This window comes from Physeter macrocephalus, chromosome 7, assembly GCF_002837175.3.
Source record: "Physeter macrocephalus isolate SW-GA chromosome 7, ASM283717v5, whole genome shotgun sequence".
In the NCBI taxonomy this organism is placed as follows: domain Eukaryota; kingdom Metazoa; phylum Chordata; class Mammalia; order Artiodactyla; family Physeteridae; genus Physeter; species Physeter macrocephalus.
This window is the reverse complement of record NC_041220.1, coordinates 106710833-106731218: the sequence shown is the minus strand read 5'-3', so window position 1 is coordinate 106731218 and position 20386 is coordinate 106710833. Positions and strand designations below refer to the sequence as shown.

The 20386-nt window shown below is 45.6% G+C and overlaps 1 protein-coding gene across 1 annotated transcript in view; it reads right to left on the bottom strand.

Moving 5' to 3' along the window:
* The window catches only part of SLC2A9 (solute carrier family 2 member 9), a 196241-nt gene that overhangs the window by 146025 nt on the left and 29830 nt on the right, over positions 1 to 20386 (bottom strand). The window contains exon 4 of the mRNA XM_024119533.3: positions 5407 to 5531. Coding sequence (XP_023975301.1) covers positions 5407 to 5531 — 125 coding nt within the window. The remainder of the gene's footprint in view (positions 1 to 5406; positions 5532 to 20386) is intronic.

The window sequence follows — 20386 nt, the reverse complement described above, 5'->3', positions numbered from 1 at the left end:
TTTCTAAGAATTTGTCCATTTCTTCGAGGTTGTCCATTTTATTGGCATAGAGTTGCTTGTAGTAATCTCTCATGATCCTTTGTATTTCTGCATTGTTAGTTGTTACTACTCCTTTTTCATTTCTAATTCTGTTGATTTGAGTCTTCTTCCTTTTCTTCTTGATGAGTCTGGCTAATGGTTTATCAATTTTGTTTATATTCTCAATGAACAAGCTTTTAGTTTTATTGATCTTTGCTATCATTTCCTTCATTTCTTTTTCATTTATTTCTGATCTGATCTTTATGATTTCTTTCCTCCTGCTAACTTTGGGGGTTTTTTTTGTTCTTCTCTCTCTAATTGCTTTAGGTGTAAGGTTAGGTTTTTTATCTGAGATTTTTCTTGTTTCTTGAGGTAGGATTGTTTTGCTGTAAACCTCCCTCTTGGAACTGCTTTTGCTGCATCCCATAGGTTTTGGGCCATGGTGTTTTCATCGTCTTTTGTTTCTAGGTATATTTTGATTTCCTCTTTGATTTCTTCAGTGATCTCTTGGTTATTTAGTAGCATATTGTTTAGCCTCCATGTGTTTGTATTTTTTACAGTTCTTTTCCTGTAATTTATATCTAGTCTCATAGCATTGTGGTCGGAAAAGATACTCAGTTTTTTTTTTTCTTTTTTTTTTTTTTGTGGTACACGGGCCTCTCACTGTTGTGGCCTCTCCAGTTGCGGAGCACAGGCTCCGGACGCGCAGGCTCAGCGGCCATGGCTCACGGGCCTAGCCGCTCCGCGGCATGTGGGATCTTCCCGGACCGGGGCACGAACCCGTGTACCCTGCATCGACAGGCGGATTCTCAACCACTGCGCCACCAGGGAAGCCCTCAGTTTATTTTTAATTAAGGAAATTCAGAGAGCAACCAGTTATGTGTAACTAGTAAGTGTCACCTCTCCCAGAATAGCTAGACAAGCAAAGCAGCAGGAACGAGGCTAAATGGGTAAAATAAAAAACTGCCAGAAAGAGAGACTTCAGTGGCCTCCATTAGAAAAGGACTTTTAGATGCTCCCATCTTGCCACCCTTTCTCCTGAGCAGGCAGGGTCTTTGAAACCCGACCATTGGTCCAAATCCTGGATCTGCATTGTATTAACTAAGAATAAAAATGATAACAACAACAATAATGGCAACAATATCATTATTGGTGTTGGGGAAAGGTAATGGGGGCCTGGAATGTACTTGTTCTGCACACACAGCATACCATTAAGTTTTACATTCCCTAACAAGGGAGGCTTAGGAGTATTCCCCTTTGCCAGATGAAAGAAAGGGGATAAGACAGGGAGGCAGACTGCTGCTGTGTGGCCTGCACTTTTCCATGCTCCCTGAGTCCACATCCTTGGGTGGTTAGATGCCTCTGACCCTGACTCTGCATCCGATCACGGGACTCACCTTGGCCAGTGGGACTCTGGCAGATGTGTCCAAGCAGACTTGATAAGCACATGCACACTGGGACTTGCTCTGCTTGGTGCTCATTGGAACCCTGAAAACCCCATGGAAGAGGCTGGGTCACCCCGTCTGGGGGTGAGAGACCACGTGGAACAGAGAAAAGCCAGCCCTCGGGATCCCAAGACCAGCCCACCTGCTGGCAACCAAACATGAGCCTGAGAACATCCAAGGTCATTCAGCCACTGACTGGCCCGCAGCCAACCTCAGCCATGGGAGAGAGAGCCCAGTAGAGCCCAGCAGGGCTGGCCCAGATTAGAATTGCCCCACCAACCCTCAGAACTGTAAGCTCAGCAAAAGAATTATTGCCTTAAGCCATTATGTTTTTGGTTTTTCTTGTTTTTGGGGTTTTTTTGCGGTACGCGGGCCTCTCACTGTTGTGGTCTCTCCCATTGCGGAGCACAGGCCCCGAACGCGCAGGCTCAGCGGCCATGGCTCATGGGCCCAGCCGCTCCGCGGCATGTGGGATCTTCCCGGACCGGGGCACAAACCCGTGTCCCCTGCATCGGCGGGCGGACTCTCAACCACTGTGCCACCAGAGAAGCCCATGGTTTTGTTTTGTTTTTTAATGCAGCAAAACCTAACTGATGAAGTTAACCTTGGTAAGTGTCAGAACCCAGGCCGGCTTAACACATAGCCCTCACCCTTAACCACTTTACTGTCTCACGTTTCTGAGCCTCAGGGCCCTCATATGTAAAATGACAACAAGACAGCGTTTCATTGAGGTACAGTTGGCTTATAATATTATATTAGCTTCAGGTGTACAATGTAGTGATTCAATATTTTTATGCATTGCAAAATGATCACCACTAAGTCTATTTATGATCTGTCATTATACAAAGTTATTGCAATAGCATTGACTATACACTCTATGCTGTACATTCCATCCCATGATTTATTTATTTTATAACTGGAAGTTTGAACCTCTTAGTCTCTGTCACCTATTTTGCCCAATGCCCCACCCCTTTCCCCTTTGGCAGCCACCCATTTTTCTCTATATCTATGAGTCTATTTCTGTTTTGCTATGTTTGTTCATTTGATTTTTTTTTTGCTACATTCCACGTATAATTGAAAAAATACAGTATTTGTCTTTCTCTGTCTGACTTAATTCACTTAGCATGCAACCCTCTGGCTCACAGGCCATAAAAAACTGTCTACAGGCCAAATTTGTCCCAAGGGACGTAGTTTACCAAATCCTGTTCTTTTCTAATATAAGGATTAAAATTCATAGCTTTTCCTCTAACTTCATTCCACAAATTTTGATATGCTGCCTTTTCATTATCATTCCGTAAAAATATATTTTTAAATTTTATTTACTTATTTTTATTTTTGGCTGCGTTGGGTCCTCGCCGCTGCACGCGGGCTCTCTCTAGCTGGGGCGAGCAGGGGGCAACTCCCCGTTGCGGCGCACGGGCTTCTCACTGCGGTGGCCTCTCGTTGCAGAGCACGGGCTCTAGGTGCTTGGGCTTCTAATAGTTGCAGCACGCGGGCTCAGTAGCTGTGACTCCCGGGCTCTAGAGCATAAAATATTTTTAATTTCCCTTGTAACTTCCTCTTTGACTCATGTAATACTTAGAGGTATGTTTTTATTATTTTCCAAATTTGGGGGGGGTTCTTAGATACTGTTTGTGATTTCTAATTTAATTATACTGTGGTCAGAGAATATACTTATATGATTTCAATAAAAGATTTCAATCTTTTCAAACTTATCGAGGCTTGTTCTATGCCCAGCTTTTAGTCCATCGTGGTGAATAAACCATGGCCGTTGAAAAAATATATATAACAGCCTTTCAGCATTAGTGGGAGATCAAAGGTGGTGAAGTTCATGAACATGATTGGTCAATTAGAAAATTCTACATGAACACCAGCCAGTATTCTCTCCAGTTAATGTTCTTTCTACAGGCTTCTCCCTTCTACTTGAATAGTGAGAGTTTGAGGTATTACAAAATCCTGAATTATTTCCTGCCAGCAAAGCAATGAAAATAAATGAAGTCTCTTCCTCTGTGACCTGCTATACGGCCTCTTCCTCTCATGCTCTCCCTTGTCATTCCTGTCACTCATAACACCTGGTGCCCTCAGCTTATAAAAGGTGGAGAAGGAAGGGAACTAGCCCTTAACAACTTCATACAGGGTTCCAGAAGCATTAGGCAGTGTATGTATACACACAGACACACACACACACACACACGTCTTCATGTCAGCCTGTTAACAGCCCTCCATTTTACAGATGAGGAAACTGAGGCTCAGAACCATTCAGTAACTTATCAAAAGTCAGTAATTGGCAAATAGCAGAGGTGGGATCCAATCCCAGGGGTTTCTAATCCTAAAGCTTGTGATCTTTCCACAAAGGCCTGAAAGTAACACTCTACGGATTTGTGTATTTAGAAAGAAAGCAGGGTTGGCTTGTTGGTTTTGACAATATATTTTGAGTCTCCTACTCTCTCAGGCCATGTCTTACCACTTCCACCGCCGCCATCCTGTCCTACTCATAGCTATCACCCCTGGACGGATGGCCTTCCCACCCCACTCCTGCCCTCCCCCTACCTTCTCTCTATACAGAAATAGGAGGAATCTTATTGAACCATAAACCAACTCTTGTCACATTCCTCTCAACCCTCCCCCGGCTGCCCATCACACTCAGCACAAATCCGCAGTCCTCACTGTGACCTACAAAGTCCTGTGGGATCTGACTGGCCCCTCTTCAACTCATCTGCATCCACTCTCCCCCTGGCTCACCAAGCTCCACCACACTGGCCTCCTGACTCTTCTTTGAACTTGCCAAGCATGCTTCCGCTTCGGGGTCACTATCCTCTTCTCTCCGCCAGGTACACAATTCCCACAGTATTCATTTGTTTCTTGCCCTTGGTTCATTCCAGTCTCTGATTATTTGTTTCCTCCTCCAAGCAGCCTTCCCTGAGTCCTATTTAAAATAGCCCCTGCTGGGCTTCTCTGGTGGCACAGTGGTTGAGAGTCCGCCTGCTGATGCAGGGGACACGGGTTCGTGCCCCAGTCCGGGAAGATCCCACATGCCCCGGAGCCGCTAGGCCCGTGAGCCATAGCCGCTGAGCCTGTGCGTCCGGAGCCTGTGCTCTGCAACGGGAGAGGCCACAACAGTGAGAGGCCCACGTACCGTAAAAAAAATAAAAAATTAAAATAGCCCTTGCTATCTTCCTGTGCTGCTTCTTTTCCTCCTAGGGCTTACCATTATCTACCTCGTATATCTAATTACATATCTGTCCACCCACCAGAATGTAAGCTCCAGGTGTAGGGACTGGGGGGTCCTGTTCACCACTGTGTCCCCAGTGTAGACCACAGGCACAGCATGTGCTCCGTAAATGCTGCTTGGTGAATAAATGAAAGAATGAATGAGGGACTTCCCTGGCGGTACAGTGGTTAAAGACTTTGCCTTTCAATGCAGGGGTGCGGGTTCGATCCCTGGTAGGGGAGCTAAAATCTCACATGCCTCGAGGCCGAAAAACCAAAACATAAAACAGAAGCAATATTGTAACAGATTCAATAAAGACTTTAAAAATGGTCCAAATCAAAACAAATCGTTAAAAAAAAAAAAGAATGAATGAGTCAGAGGCCCAGACAGGAAACGTAATCCTCATAAAAACCCCCTGGAAACCACAGACAACTTGGAATATGAATTTTATGGTGAAGATGACAAATAGAATGCGTGATGTGCCGAAGACCATCCAGGTCTTTGGAGTTGGTTTGGGTCCGTCCCTGTCAGTGCTTCTCCATTAGAGGAGCATCGTGGGTGGGTGGTCCATCCCATGGGACTGCCCCACTTTATGCAGGGTTCTTGTGTTCTCCGTCTCTGCCAATTCAATATCAGTAGGGATGCATGTGACAGCCACAAGTACCCCTCACATTTTGAAACCTCCCCCAGGAATGTGTTACTGCCCCCTCTCCTGCCATGGTGAAGGCTCACCTCCATCCACGCCCATGATGAAGCGTCCCAGGATGAGCATTTCAAAGGCTCCTGCGTGGAGAGAACAGGCCATCAGCAACGTGGCGGAAATTGCAAACCCATTGTTGACCAGCAAAGTCAATTTCCTGGAAGAAGAGGAGGGGTTTGATGAGGCTGCCACTGGCCTGTGTATCCCCAGAACAGGATCCAGATCCTCCCCACCAACATTGCCACCTTTGCCATATGACCCTGAGCAAGGCACTTCCTTCCTCTGGGTTCATTACCACTGTTGATTAGGTCACCTCCGAAGGCACTGTGAGCCCTGATATTCTATGAATCTCCCTGTTGCAATATTTTATCTCATCGGTTCTAAGACCTTCATTTAACATTACAAAGTCAAAATGCGTCTTACAATCCATGAGTCAGATGTCAGGCAGGGAAATGAAAACTACTCTAGTTAGTTTCACAGAGAATTAACACAGGGAACTGGTTAGGTCACTGCTGGGGCTGGCAGGAAATTCAGGCAAACTAAAGGGAGTACCCTCATCCTCTAGCGCCCCTGTGGCAAAGGGCAGGTGAGGCATGCAGGTCTCAGCCCCTGCATCACAGGGCAGAGCACAGAAGGGTACTTTTGGAGCTGGGAGCAATAGCTTGTTAATCAGCACACCTACAGCATCCTGTGACTTCAGTTGGCAGAGTTTTTCTCCCTCCTTCCCTCCCTCTCTTCCTCTTTCTTTTCTTTCTTTCTTTCTTTCTTTCTTTCTTTCTTTCTTTCTTCCTTCCTTCCTTCCTTCCTTCCTTCCTTCTTTCCTTCCTTTCTTTCTTTCTTTGCAGTTCATGTAACAATGCTTCTTATACCTAATGGCACCTTCAATTTGATGAACTATAGCATGAAGCATGAGGCTGAGCTAATCCCCTCAAACGAGGTCAGCCAAATTCCTTTGGCAAGTCTTACTATTCATTGCTCCTTGTTAGGACCACTACCACTGTTTTACATGAATATATAACATATTCCTAAGACCTCATGGTTGAGAAGCATAACTTGTTTGGAGGCCTGGGGACCTGGGTTCCTGCACCAGCTCTCTCTTTTATGACCTAGGGGACTTCGTACTTCATTGCTCTGTGCTTTCCTTGCCTCATCTGCAAAATGATCTTAATAACTCACACTAATTGAACTTTTGCTATATGACAGACCCCATTCTAAGCATTTTACATGAGTAGCTCATTTACTGCTCAAAAGGACCCTATGAAGTAGGTACTATTCTTATCTCTGCTCTATAGATAAGTTAACTAGGACACAGATAAATTAGTGACTTGTTTTAGGTCATACAACTAATGAATCAAGTAGCTGGGGAAACAGCCTCTCGCAGGATACTTTTTCCCTAAAGACTCAATGATTTAACAGTATTAAACTGTTTTAGAAATTGTAAGAAGCTAGGGCTTGAAAGGGAACATCGTTATTACTTGTAGGAGTTAGTTCTCTTAACTTCTGGGCCAAAGTTCTTTTTACTATTTTTGATTTATCTCAAGCTGTTCATTAATTTTTTTTCCCTTTCCTACAACTTCTTGGAGAATCCCAAACTTAGTGAATTTTGCAGCTCAATTAGGATGGTATAAAGCCTGCTCAAGGCAACTTCTTCTATAACAGCAAATGATTGAAACAACCCAAGTGTCCATTAATAAGGGGCTATTTAAATAAGTTATTATACATATATAAAGTGGCATATTATGCAGACATTAAAATAGAGGTAGCCTTCTATATTCTGATATGGAAAAATCTCAAAGATGTATTGTTAAGTGCAAAGAATAAGATACAGAACTTTATGTAGAATATGCAACAACTTATGTGATAAAGTGTGTGTTTGTGTGTGTGTATAGAGATAGGCACAAATCTTGGAAAAGATACACAAAAAGCTGGTAACACTGATTGTCTCCAAGGAGGAGACAGAAGGCAGAAACAAAAACGAAACTTTCGACTTTATATATAATTGGTCCTTTTGAAAGTTAAGTCACATGAACGTATTAATTATTAAAAAATAAATATGATTTCAAATTAGTCTTTCAAAAGATTAATTTAACTGGACCTTATGATGGCAAAAAAATGTGATTTAGCAGAGACTTAAAACAAAAATTCCAGGGCTTTCCTGGTGGCGCAGTGGTTGAGAGTCCGCCTGCCGATGCAGGGGACGCGGGTTCGTGCCCCGGTCCAGGAGGATCCCACATGCCGCGGAGCGGCTGGGCCCGTGAGCCATGGCCGCTGAGCCTGCGCGTCCGGAGCCTGTGCTCCGCAACGGGAGAGGCCACAACAGTGAGAGGCCCGCGTACCGCAAAAAAAAACCCCAAAACCAAAAATTCCAATCTAGAGTAACCTCCCTTATTCTGATGCCGAAGGTCACAGCCTCAGGATTCAATAAAGATAAGTCTGAAGGCACTAATTTCTGTTATTGGTGAAAGCTCAAAGCAGGATGTGAATACCCTGCACCCCATGGCACTGCTCCATGTTCAGGGCCCTTCCCGTCAGTCCTCTGAGGAACTATTGTTTCAGCCTTGAGAGGAAAGCGGGGCAATGGTTGGAGGGAGTGGCAGGAAGACCTGGACCCTCCTCACAGAAGCTTTCACTTGGGCTCCACTCATCATGTATTTAGGGAGTGCTAGACACTGGGTCTACCCCAGGAATATGGGAGTCCTCTCCGTCCTCCCATCATGGGCTTTAGAGCCTAGTGAGGAACACAGACAGCAAATAAATCACACGAGTCAATTAGTGACCATTTGTGACTTCTATAAGTAAAGATATAGAAACTATGAGATTGTATAACTCAGAACTGTGCCCACCATTTGCCTGTTTGCGCTCTGCTCCCTTCTTTCTCTGCCTGGCTCTGTTTCAGGGGGAACTACCTTTCCCAGGCTCCCTTGCTTCTGGCTTCCTGGGAGGATTGGCCAATGAGAGGCCTGATGTCCATCTAGAGGGCGGGGAAGGAGAGAAGCAGGGTATTTCCCCCTCTCTGTGCTCCATTCCAGCATCTCTGTGTCTCCTCCTCTGCCCTAGCCATCTCTCTGTAGTCCCAGAAACCTGCTCACTAAAGTGTGGCCCTGGCTTTTAAACCCAGGAATGCTGCTTCTCCCTTTTGGACCTTCCATCTCATGGGTGGTAGCAGCTTGTCTGTAAAAAATATATATATATATATTTCTCACAACATGCCCAAATATTCTCCCTGTAGCTCCACCTCTGGGTCTCAGTTCCCACCTTGAGGCCACATAGGACAAACCCCTGTTGCTGTAGAGGCTAGTGTAAGGTAAGTTTGTGAAGAGATTGTTGAGGGAGGAGAGGCAGGAGGGGGATGCTGTGGCCAGATTTGGAGGATTCTTGGATGTTGGACAAAATAATACGTTCTATAATCTGTAGACAGGGCTTCCCTGGTGGCGCAGTGGTTGAGAATCTGCCTGCTAATGCAGGGGACACGTGTTCGAGCCCTGATCTGGGAGGATCCCACATGCCGCGGAGCAACTAGGCCCGTGAGCCACAACTACTGAGCCTGCGCATCTAGAGCCTGTGCTCCGCAAAAAGAGAGGCCACGATAGTGAGAGGCCCGTGCACCACGATGAAGAGTGGCCCCCGCTTACCACAACTAGAGAAAGCCCTTGCACAGAAACGAAGACCCAACACAGCAAAAATAAATAAATTAATTAATATAATCTGTAGACAATGAGAAATAAAGGGCTTGATTAGGAATCATACCTCAATTACTATCCCCAGACACTTTGTCCACTGCCCTACTTCAGTTAAACTGGACATCTGATACTAGGATGATATTAATGATATCCATAATAATAATGCTAGCATTATTTAGTGGTTCTCCAGTCTGGTTGCGCATCAGATTTACCAACCGCACATACAACTATGAGATTCTTGGGTCCACCTCTAGAGAATTTTAATCCTTGGTGCAGACTCGGTGTGATACCTTTAGTATAGCACTAAGAAAGAGCATGGCTTTTATGGAAATTGTTTCATCTCATTTCATCTTTAACACTTGTAGTTATCAGTGTTAACGAAATCATCAGTTCACAGAGGAGGAGGCAAGGACTACTTCATCCCCCACCACCAAATTCACCCACCTACCTGCACTGGATGAAACTGCCCCAGTGATGTAAGGTCTATCAGTGTCATTGTGCGTCCCTACCCCAGGAAAGGATTTGTTCCCTCTCTACGCAATCATTCCCATATAAACACGTCTAAATATTGTTTCTCTTGGTCCTCACCCTCTGCTCCTTGTCTTGGCTCCCTTTTAGAGTGAAACTCCTCATGAAGGAATGCTCAACATCATTACTCATTAGAGAAATGCAAATCAAAATGACAATGAGATATCATCTCACACCGGTAGCTAAGCAGTGATGTTTGACACGTCAGGTGTATTAAATGCATTTTCAATTTATGATATTTTCAACTTACCATGGGTTTACTGGGACGTAACCCCATGGTAAGTTGAGGAAGATCTGTACAACAGAAGCAGCAGCCAAGGAACCAGTAGGAGAAATAATGGTTTTTATTTAAAGACAGTCACGGCATGGAAGCAACCTAAGTGTCCATCAACAGATGAATGGATAAAGAAGATGTGGCACATATATACAATGGAATATTACTCAGCCATAAAAAGAAATGAAACTGAGTTATTTGTAATGAGGTGGATAGACCTGGAGTCTGTCATACAGAGTGAAGTAAGTCAGAAGGAGAAAAACAAATACCGTATGCTAACACATATATATGGAATCTAAGAAAAAAAATGTCATGAAGAGATTAGTGGTAGGATGGGAATAAAACACAGACCTACTAGAGCATGGACTTGAGGACGTGGGGAGGGGGAAGGGTAAGCTGTGACGAAGTGAGAGAGTGGCAGGGACATATATGCACTACCAAATGTAAATTAGATAGCTAGTGGGAAGCTGCCGCATAGCACAGGGAGATCACCTCTGTGCTTTGTGACCATGAGAGGGGTGGGATAGGGAGGGTGGGAGGGAGGGAGACGCAAGAGGGAAGAGATATGGGAACATATGTATATGTATAACTGATTCACTTTGTTGTAAAGGAGAAACTAGCACACTATTGTAAAACAGTTATACTCCAATAAAGATGTTAAAAAAAAATAAAAAAAAAATAGAGTGAAACTCCTTCATGAACGTTGTCTGCTCATCTTCTAGGCTTTCCTCACCCACACTCTGATTAGATCATTTCTACCACTCTATGGAGATTGCCTTTGTGAAGCTCATCAACAACCTCTACCTTGACAAACAACTGCCAACTCTCTGCCTTCCCCTGGTACAACCTCTCAGCAGCATTTGATGTGGTTGACCACACCCTCTTTCTTGAAACACAGTCTTCTCTGGACATCTGGGATGGCACCCTCTCCCATTTTTCTCCCCACCAGCCTCACCTTCTCAGTCTCTAGGCTGGTTTGTCCTCACCTCCCTGAGCCTTGAAACTTGGGGTGCCCAGAGCTCCGGCTCATCTCTCTCTGAGTCTCACCTCTCTCTACACTCCCTGCCCGGGTGATTCCATCCGGTTCATCCCTCTAACCGATGACCGTTCCCAACTGTATCTCTGGATGCGGACTCTCCTCTCAACCCTAGACTTACATATCCAACTGCCTCCTGGACACTTCCACTAGCATATTTAGTAGGTATCTCAAACCAAGCATATTTAAAATAGAATTCTTGAATTCCCGCTACGAAGTCCCTCCCCGCCCCAACAGGCATGCCAAGTCCCTCTTCCTATGGACGTTTTCATTTAAAAAGCTACCACCTTCCTAGTGGCTTAGGCAAATATCTGGGAAAACTCCTTACACCTTTTATCTTCTTCATGACCCATATACAATCCATCGCTGAGTCCTATCTATACCACTTCCAAGATATATCCCAAATCAAACCACTTCTCCCATTTACAGCCCCACAATATGGCAGTGGTCCAGACCACCACCATCCTACACTCCTAGAACTTCAATAGGCTCACACACACTCTTGCCCTGCTGGAGTTCATGGTCCACAGAGCAGCCAAAGTTATCCTCTCACAGCACACACTGACATACTTTTTCCTTACTTAAAACCTGCTAGCGGCTTCCCACTGCACTTAGAATAAACTCTTCACCAGGGCCTATAAAGCCCTGCATGAGATCCTGCATCGGCAGGCGGACTCTCAACCACTGCGCCACCAGGGAAGCCCCATAAGATGGCTTTGGCCACGTCATCTCGTCCTCTCACCTTCACGCTCATGAGCCTTCCCACGGTCCCTCAGGTGTGCCAGGCTGCTTCCTAACTCACGGCCCTCATCCTTGGTGCCCCTCTATTCATTGCATGAGTCTTATCTCACTAAAGTCTCAACTCAAATGCAACCTCCTGACACTCTTTGACATGGCTGCTTCCCCCAAATGCAGAGCTCATCCCCCTCCATCCTCTCACCCTGTTCTATTTTCTTCGCAGTCCCAGCACTGTAGAAAATTATCCTCTGTATTTATTTGCTTTATGCTAGTTGTCCACCTTCCCCTACTAGAATGTAAGTGCTATGGGGTCAGCGACTTTGTCTTGCCACTGTAGCCCCAGCAACTACGCCAGATCCCGGCATATGCAGGTGTCCCAGATATATTTGCTGCAGAAATGAAGGGAATGAATCTAGGAGCTAAGTCATGTGGACCCCAAATTACTCCACGTGGCCCGGCTCTGATCTGCCCTGAATCTCACTTTAGCTTCTACGTCTATGGGCTGGAGAGCTGCTGTTCGCCCGAATCCATGTCCAATAATGTTCCTGCTTGGACAGCCCAGCCACATACTAATTGAACAACTTTGGGCAGGTTTCTTACTCTCTCTGAGCCTTGATTTACCCCCCTGTAAAATGGATATAATAATGTCTATCTTGTAAGGCTTCTATGAGAATGATTTATGTAAAGTGCTTAGGATGGCACCTGGAACATATTTAGAGCTTCAATTAATTTAAAAAGAAATAAAATAAACCCATGGTGATAGCTAACATTCACGGAGTTCTTATGATGTGCCAGGCACTGTTTTAAGTGTTTCATACTCACTGAAGACCCTAGAAGTCAAGTAATCTTGTTACCCCATTTCTCACATGAAGAAACAGATGTAGAAGTTACGTACTTGGCCAAGGTCACATGCTATTAAATGGGAGATTTGGCTTTCCAGGAACCAGGATACTAAGGCCGCTCACAATGGTGGCTGCCACATTTATTCACAGCCATTCATCTTTCAACAATCATTTATTCATTCAGCTGACATTCATTCACTCAACACATGCTTGAGGGTGGGCTGGGTGCTGAGCATCATTCTAGGTTCTGGCACATAGCCATGAACATGGCCAAGTCCCTGCTTTTATGCTCTTCTCGATAAACAAGTAAAAATAAAACATATGTAGCATATCAGATGGTGATAAATGCTGTACAGAAAACGAAAGCAGGGAAGGGAGTGTACTTTTACACAGAGTGGCCAGGGAGGGCTTCCCCAAGAAGGTAACCCCTGACCACAGACTTAAAGACAGTGCAGTGCGTGATTTGAAGAAAGAGCAGACGTGAGCCATATGGACACTGGGGTACAGCAATCCTGGCAGAGAGAGCTTGGGTTTCTACCCTGAGTGAGACAGGCAACCACTAGAAGATCCTAAGGAGAGAAGTGTCATGGCCTGACCACTTAGCCTTCTGTGTCAACCCTGGGCTGTAGGGGTACGTGTGGGAGCAGGGAGAACAACTGGGAATATTGCAATAGATCAGGCAAGTGCTAATAGGAATTTGCACCGGGATGGTAGCAGTGGAGGGAGAGAGCCGGTAGCGGTGGTGGGAGCGCCAGATCTTGGCGTGTTTTGAAGACTGAGCTGGGGGAATTTGTTGACTGTGATGTATAATAACAAAAATATACACAGTCTTTGTCCCTGGTTTCCAGCTCACAGTTCCTGAAACCTGTGGAAATTCCCAAGTGAGGAGAGCAATGCGGGCATCTTTTTTTTTTTTTTTTTTTTGAGGGCATCTTTTGTTATAATATTTAGACTCTTGTACTCAGTTCCTGAAATTGCTTCAGAGCCATAAAGATGAAATAGATATCCTGTTATTCATAACAAGCCCCTTTTCACCACAACTGGGTTTATGTCAATGAGGTGACTTTTGGAAAGGAGCTAAGGGTGGGGGATCGTTGCCAGTGGAGCCAACCACGTGATCAGAAGGTTGAGACTTTCAATGCCATCCCCAACCTCCAGAGACAGGAGAGGGGCTGGAGATTGAGTCCAATCACCAATGGCCAGTGACCTGAGCAACTGTGCCTATGTAATAAAGCTTCCATAAAAACACAAAACGACAGTGTTTGAAGAGCTTCCAGGCTGATGAACATGAACAGATTTGGAGAGAGTGGTGCACTCAGGGAGAGCATGGAAGCTCCGTGCCCTTTCCCCATACCTTGCCCTACGCATCTTTTCCATCTGGCTGTTCCTGAATTATATCCTTCCATAATAAACCAGTGATCTACTAAGGAAAATGTTTCTCTGGGTTCTGTGAGCTGCTCTAGCAAATTAATCAAACTGGAAGAGGGGGGTCATTGGAACCTCTGACTTATAGCCATTGGGTCAGAAGCACAGCTGACAACTGGACTTGCAATTAGCATCTGCAGTTGGGGCGGGGGCAGTCTTGTGAGACTAAACCCTTAACCTGAAACCTGAGGCAGGGGGTCGTTGGAACCTCTAACCTATAGCCAGTTGGTCAGAAACACAGGTGACAACCTGGGCTTGTGACTGGCGTCTGAACTGGGGGAGGGGGCAGTCTTGTAGGACTGAGCCCTCAGTCTTGTAAGCTGATGCCATCTCTAGGTAGATGGTGTCAGAATGGAGGTGAATTATAGGACACCCAGCTGGTGTCCGGAGAATTGCTTGATGGTGTGTGGGAACTCCCTCCCCGCCACACATGTTGGAAATTGGGGTTCAGAACCCAAAATACTGATGAATTGGATAGAGGTGGAGAGAAAGAGAGGAGCCAATGATGCCTCCCGGGGCTTTGGTCTGAGCTCCTGCACTAGATGTGATGATGTATTTTGTGCTATGCAGGGGATGTTAAAATCACATTCAAGTCTGATTTGAAACATTTGCAAATTGGGGTGCACACCCTCTAAGCAAGTTCATCATATTAACATATCCCTTCCCCAAATAACCCCCAGCATGACAGTGTCCCGGTGAGGATAGAAACCTTATTTGCAGATAATTCACAAAGCTGGCTCACTCAGGTTCAGAGACGGGGATTTTAACCATTGTGTTTCCATATTTTTCCCAGGCATGACATCGAGCAGAACAAGGGGGGGCCCGCACCATGCCGTTTCTGAGAGCAGAACTCCAGCGCCCCCTGGGAACCCCACTGCGGACACCGGCTTCACTGTTTTGAGCTTCTCCAGTGGTGAAGAATCTCCCCAGTGCAGCCCAGATCATCAGCTCTTGGCAGAAGAGGTCAAATTCAAGGAAGAGCAATAGGATAATGAGGAGATTGAAGCCCACATCCTTGAGAAATGGCCAAAGGGAGGGGGGACATTTAGCCTAGACAAGAGAAAGCTCAGGGAAAGTGTGAGATCTGCCTCCCACTATGTTATGCTTTAACATGCTGCACAGGACCAGGATCAAGTGGTGGAAGATACAGGGAGTGCTATTTCAGTTTGGATTTGGAAAGTTGCAAAGTACTTTTCATTAAGTCCTAGTGAAATGTGGGAAACTCTAGAGAGACTGGCTCCTACCACTTACCCTTCCAACAATTCTTTAGCCTGACCAAGCCTGTAAGCCAAGATGGTATCTAGCTTCTACCATCTCTCACCCTCCTCATGTCTGTCCATTTCTTCTTATCCAGTTTGAATTGCAAGGTCCATCATTTTAAATATTCATACACCCTCAACTCCTTGATTCAGTGACCCACCCCCTTCATTCTATGTGTCTGACAAAAGCCCAGCCCTGGTTAGAGCTCAGCCTACCTTGCACATGCGTACAAAACTCATTTTGGCTGGGAAAAACACAGAAATATGTTGACTGGTCTCACTTGAAATTCATGACCACTCATCTCCAGCAGACTTTAGGGTCCCCTAGCAACCATTCTAGAGTTTCCTGGTTTGTTCAATCCCCTGGTCCCCTAGGGGACTATTTCTATATCTTCTCTCTCTTTTAATCCCCTTGTCCCTTTTCCCAGCTGATGACCTTGCTTTCTCTTCCACCAAGAAAGCAGAGGAAATCCGAAAAGACCCTCCACATGTTCCTTCCACGTGGACAGACTTACCTGCATCTGCGCCCACACACTCTGCCTTCCTTCCTGTTTCTACAGATGGATGCTCCCCACTCCTATCTGAAATCGATCCCTCCAATTACCTACTAGTTCCCCACCCACCCCGACCTGCTCGAGAATATTGCTTCAGCGAGTTTCACCCCTTGCCCCCGACTATCCATTTTCCCCCCTCCGCTGGAACATCTCATTAACACGCTGCTGTAGCTCCCATCTTAAAACAAAACACAAACAATTCTCCTGACCCTATGTCTTCCTCCATTTATCACATCATTCTCTCTGTTCCACTTTAGAGTAAAACTCCTCAAAGAGTGGTCCACGCTCACTGTCTCCAGTTCTTGTCTCTTTCTCTCTTAAACCCACTCCCATGACTGTCTCCTCCTCTGTGCCCTTGAAACAGCTCTTGTCGAGGCAACCAGCCACCTCCATGTTGCTCAATCCACCACTCAGAGCTCAAGCTGGCCTTCTTTCCTTGGCTGTGGGGGACACAGTTGATCACTACCTCTTTCACTCACTCTCTAGATCTCATTCCGTGGTGGGACTGCTCCTACCTTGTTGGCTGATGCTTAACATCTCCCAACCCTCTGAATACCGGAGGGCTCCCAGGCTCAGCCCTTGAGCCTATTCCCTTGGCCTCTATATACTCCTAGGTAATGTCCTGGCTTTAAGTGTCACCTATGTACAGACAACATCCAGATTTACATCTGAGCTCTTAGATTCACAAATCTAACTGTGTATTTGACATCTCCACTGGCAGGGCTAACAGACAATCCAAACTTAATATACCTAAAACTGAGTTTCTGTTGTTGTTCCTCTTCCTTTCCCCCAAAATCCTGTTCCTCTCAAGGGCTTCCTACCTCAAAAAGCAATACAATCCTTACTCCTTTTGGTTGTTCAGGCCAAAAACTTTAGCATTATTATTTCTCTCTCTCACTTCCCACATAGTCCATGAGCAAGGCTTGTTTTCTCTACTGTCAAACTATATCCAGAGTTCAAAGAATTCTGTCTCTCACTGTGTCTCATGACAAACCCGGTGCAAACCAAATCACTTCACCTGACTTATTGCAAGATGCTCCTAACCAGCCTCTCCGAATCCACTGATAACAGCAAGCCTTTCAAAATGTGAGTCAGATCAGGTCTTAACTTAAAATACTCTAGTAACTTCCCATCTTACTCTGAGTCAAAGCCAAACACCCAACCTTGCCCCACAATGTCCTCAGGATCCGACCCCAGTGACCTCTCAGGCTTCACTTTCTACTCGCAGACTCAGCTCCAGCTACACTGACCTCCTGTCTTATCTTCAAAGAAGCCGAGCCCATTCCTCTCCCAGGACTTTGCACTTGGCTGTTCCCTCTCCCTGGAGAGCTGTTATCACAGGGACTTTGTCAACTTTGTTCACCGCCAAGTGCTTGGCACATAGCAAGTGCTCCCTAAATATTTGTTGAGAAAAATAAATGTATGAGTGAATAAAAAGTATGCAAGCAGGAGAAGGATGGCCACTTTGGGGAGTTATGGTAGAAAAAATTCAAGCATCGAGCATTCTTCCATCCAGCCATCCTTCCATCCGTTCAACAAACATTTATTGCTTGCCTGCTGTGTACAAGCTTCTATGCCTTGTGCTGGGGCTCATATATATACATGGATCTTACACTGAGGAGCTCCCCTTTCAGGAGAAGAGACAGGCATATAATTATATTATTATAACACAAAATGCTAAGTGATGTAACAGAGGGAAACGCTAAGTCCTACGTGCACTCAGAGGAGGCCAGAATTTGGTTTGTACAGATGTGTGGTGGGCAGCGGAGGGCTGAAGTAAAGATTTGTTATGACTTTTAACTATCATGTCGCAGCTCATGCGTCTATAATACCAAATGGACTATGTCCATAAGGCCAACAGATGATACACAAACAACTTGTACTGGAGAAGCTCCATGTTTTGGGTTTGCTGACTCCCTTTGTTTGAGACTTTGGAACTCTGCCTTCCTGAGGTTCTCTGGTCTTGTCCACCACGTCCAGGCCTATTCTGAACCCCAAGGTGGCTTCCTTCTCCCAGAGTTCTTGCCATTCTCATTAGGTTAAGCAAGTCTTCCAAGCCTGAGAGCATCAGTGCCTGAGATTCAGTTGTCCTGGCTGATCTCTCTCTAGCCCTCAGATCTCCATTCCCACACTGAAGGTGTGTTCATGTTAGCTGCTAAAGGCTCGTGGTTGACCCTTCTCCAGAAGATTGACCTTGGCTCAGAGATGGGTCCCCTTGCACCAGAGCAGCCTAAAAGCAATGACTAAATAGTGGTGGGAGGTGAATGCATACCCCTGCCTCAGATGGCCTAGCTCTGAGGTGGGATTCATGCTCCAGATCCTGTGGACCAGCCAAGGCCAGATTCTACTTAGGAGCACAGCCAGGTTGGGGTCTTTCTGCTCTTCTGCTTCCTTCACCTCAAAGGGGACTCCTGAAGAGTCCTCTCTCTCCACAAAATATGTATATCCCAAGCCCTGCCTCAGACTCTGCTTTTGGGAAACTCAACTCCCTAAGACAATTCCAGCCTAAAAGAGGCAATGGTCAGCAACCAGTGTAGGTGCTCAACTATGGACTGAATTGTGTCCCCCAGAACTCATATGTTGAAGCTCTAGCTCCCAACATGACTGTATTTGGAGACAGGATGTTTAAGGAAGTGATTAAGATTAAACAAGGTCATAAGGGTGGGGCCCTAATCCAATAGGATCCGTGTCTTCATAAGTAGAGGAATGGACACCAAAAGCACTCTGGAATAGAGACAAGAGCCATCTGAGCATACAGTGAGAAGAGGGCCATCTACAAGGAGAGAGGCCTCAAGAGCAACCAACCCTGCTGACACTTTGATCCTGGACATCCAGCCTCCATAACTGTGAGAGAACAAATTTCTGTTGTTCAAGCTGCCCAATCTGTGGTGTTTTGCTATGGTGCTTGAGTTGACTAATACGTGCTTGCCACCTGCACTGCAGGCTCCTCCAACTGGCATCTAGAGACCTAAAGTTCTTTCCTACTGCTGTAAAATAAAGACACATTTTAAAAGACTGAAGTAGAAAAAGATGAGGAGAAAATTAATACTTTTGAGAACCTGCTATTTGCTCGGTGCGATGTTAGGGATGCTGGTTGTAGGTGCTTGTTCAATATGCATCCTTCTTCTCCTGGTGGGAGGCCCTTGAGTTTCCTCCAAGAAACCTTCCTGGATTCATTCACAGTGTGGGGGCTGGTAGTCGTCACGTCTACACCCCACTGTAGCTTCAGGAATGGGTGCATAATATAGTAATTTTAAAATGGTTAATCCAGTGCATGAGAATGTTATTTACCAGGATTTTTCACCCTCGGTGTTATTAACATTTGGGGCAAGAAAATTCTTTGTGGTGGGAGGCTGTCCTGTGCATTGTAGGATGTTTAGCAGCATCCCTGGCCTCTACGAGGTACCAGTAGCAGTCTTCAGCTGTGACAACCAGCAATATATCCAGACATTGTCAAATGTCCCTGAGGGAGCAGAACTGGCTCTGTTTGAGAAGCCTCGATGGTTTGCAACCTCACTCAGGTAAGTGAGATTCAGGTCTGGGACTTGTACTAGGACTGTTGGAAGACGTCTGTTCTGGGGATGCACAGTAGGAACCACATCTGTCTGAGCTGCAGGGACCATCTTGCCCCCATGTGGGGAGAGGCTACCTGTGCATGAAGCCAACACAGAGCAAGGCAGAGCTGAGAGCAGAGATGACAGATGCATTTTCTTATGACATCATAGGAGCTACCGGATTCAACTGAATTACATTTCAGTCATGTGAGCCAACTAATTCCCTTTCGGGTGTCAGCCAGTCTGATTTGTGTTCCTGTCATAGGCGTTCAAGAAGCCTCCTGAGTGACAGAGACATTCTGTAAGTCTTATCTCATTCACCGCTCAGAGCTGCCCTCTCAGGTTTATCTGAGTTTTACAGATTTGAAAATGAAGGCGGCTCTGGCTGCCTCTCCTTGTCTCTCTGCAGCGCGCGCGTTTGTGGCACTTCCCACAGTCAGAATGACTCGCAAATTGCATCACTCAGGGCCTGCCTCCCCTGCAGCCCAGAGCACCAGCCCCAGGCTTCGGGCATTGTCTCTCCTGTGTGTCACTGTCTCAGGCAGTGCAGACGCAGAGCCCGGCTCCCTCCCAGGAGGAGCTCGAAAATTTATGCAGAATGGACAAACCCACTCCCTAACACCATACACAAAAATAAACTCAAAATGGATTAAAGACCTAAATGTAAGGCCAGACACTATCAACCTCTTAGAGGAAAACAGGCAGAACACTCTATGACATAAATCACAGCAAGATCCTTTTTGACCCACCTCCTAGAGGAATGGAAATAAAAACAAAAATAAACAAATGGGACCTAATGAAACTTAAAAGCTTTTGCACAGCAAAGGATACCATAAACAAGACCAAAAGACAACCCTCAGAATGGGAGAAAATATTTGCAAATGAAGCAACTGAGAAAGGACTAACCTCCAAAATATACAATCAGCTCATGCATCTCGATATCAAAAAAACAAACAACTCAATCCAAAAATGGGCAGAAGACCTAAATAGACATTTCTCCAAAGAAGATATACAGATTGCCAACAAACACATGAAAGAATGCTCAACATCATTAATCATCAGAGAAATGCAAATCAAAACTACAATGAGATATCACCACACACCGGTCAGAATGGCCATCAT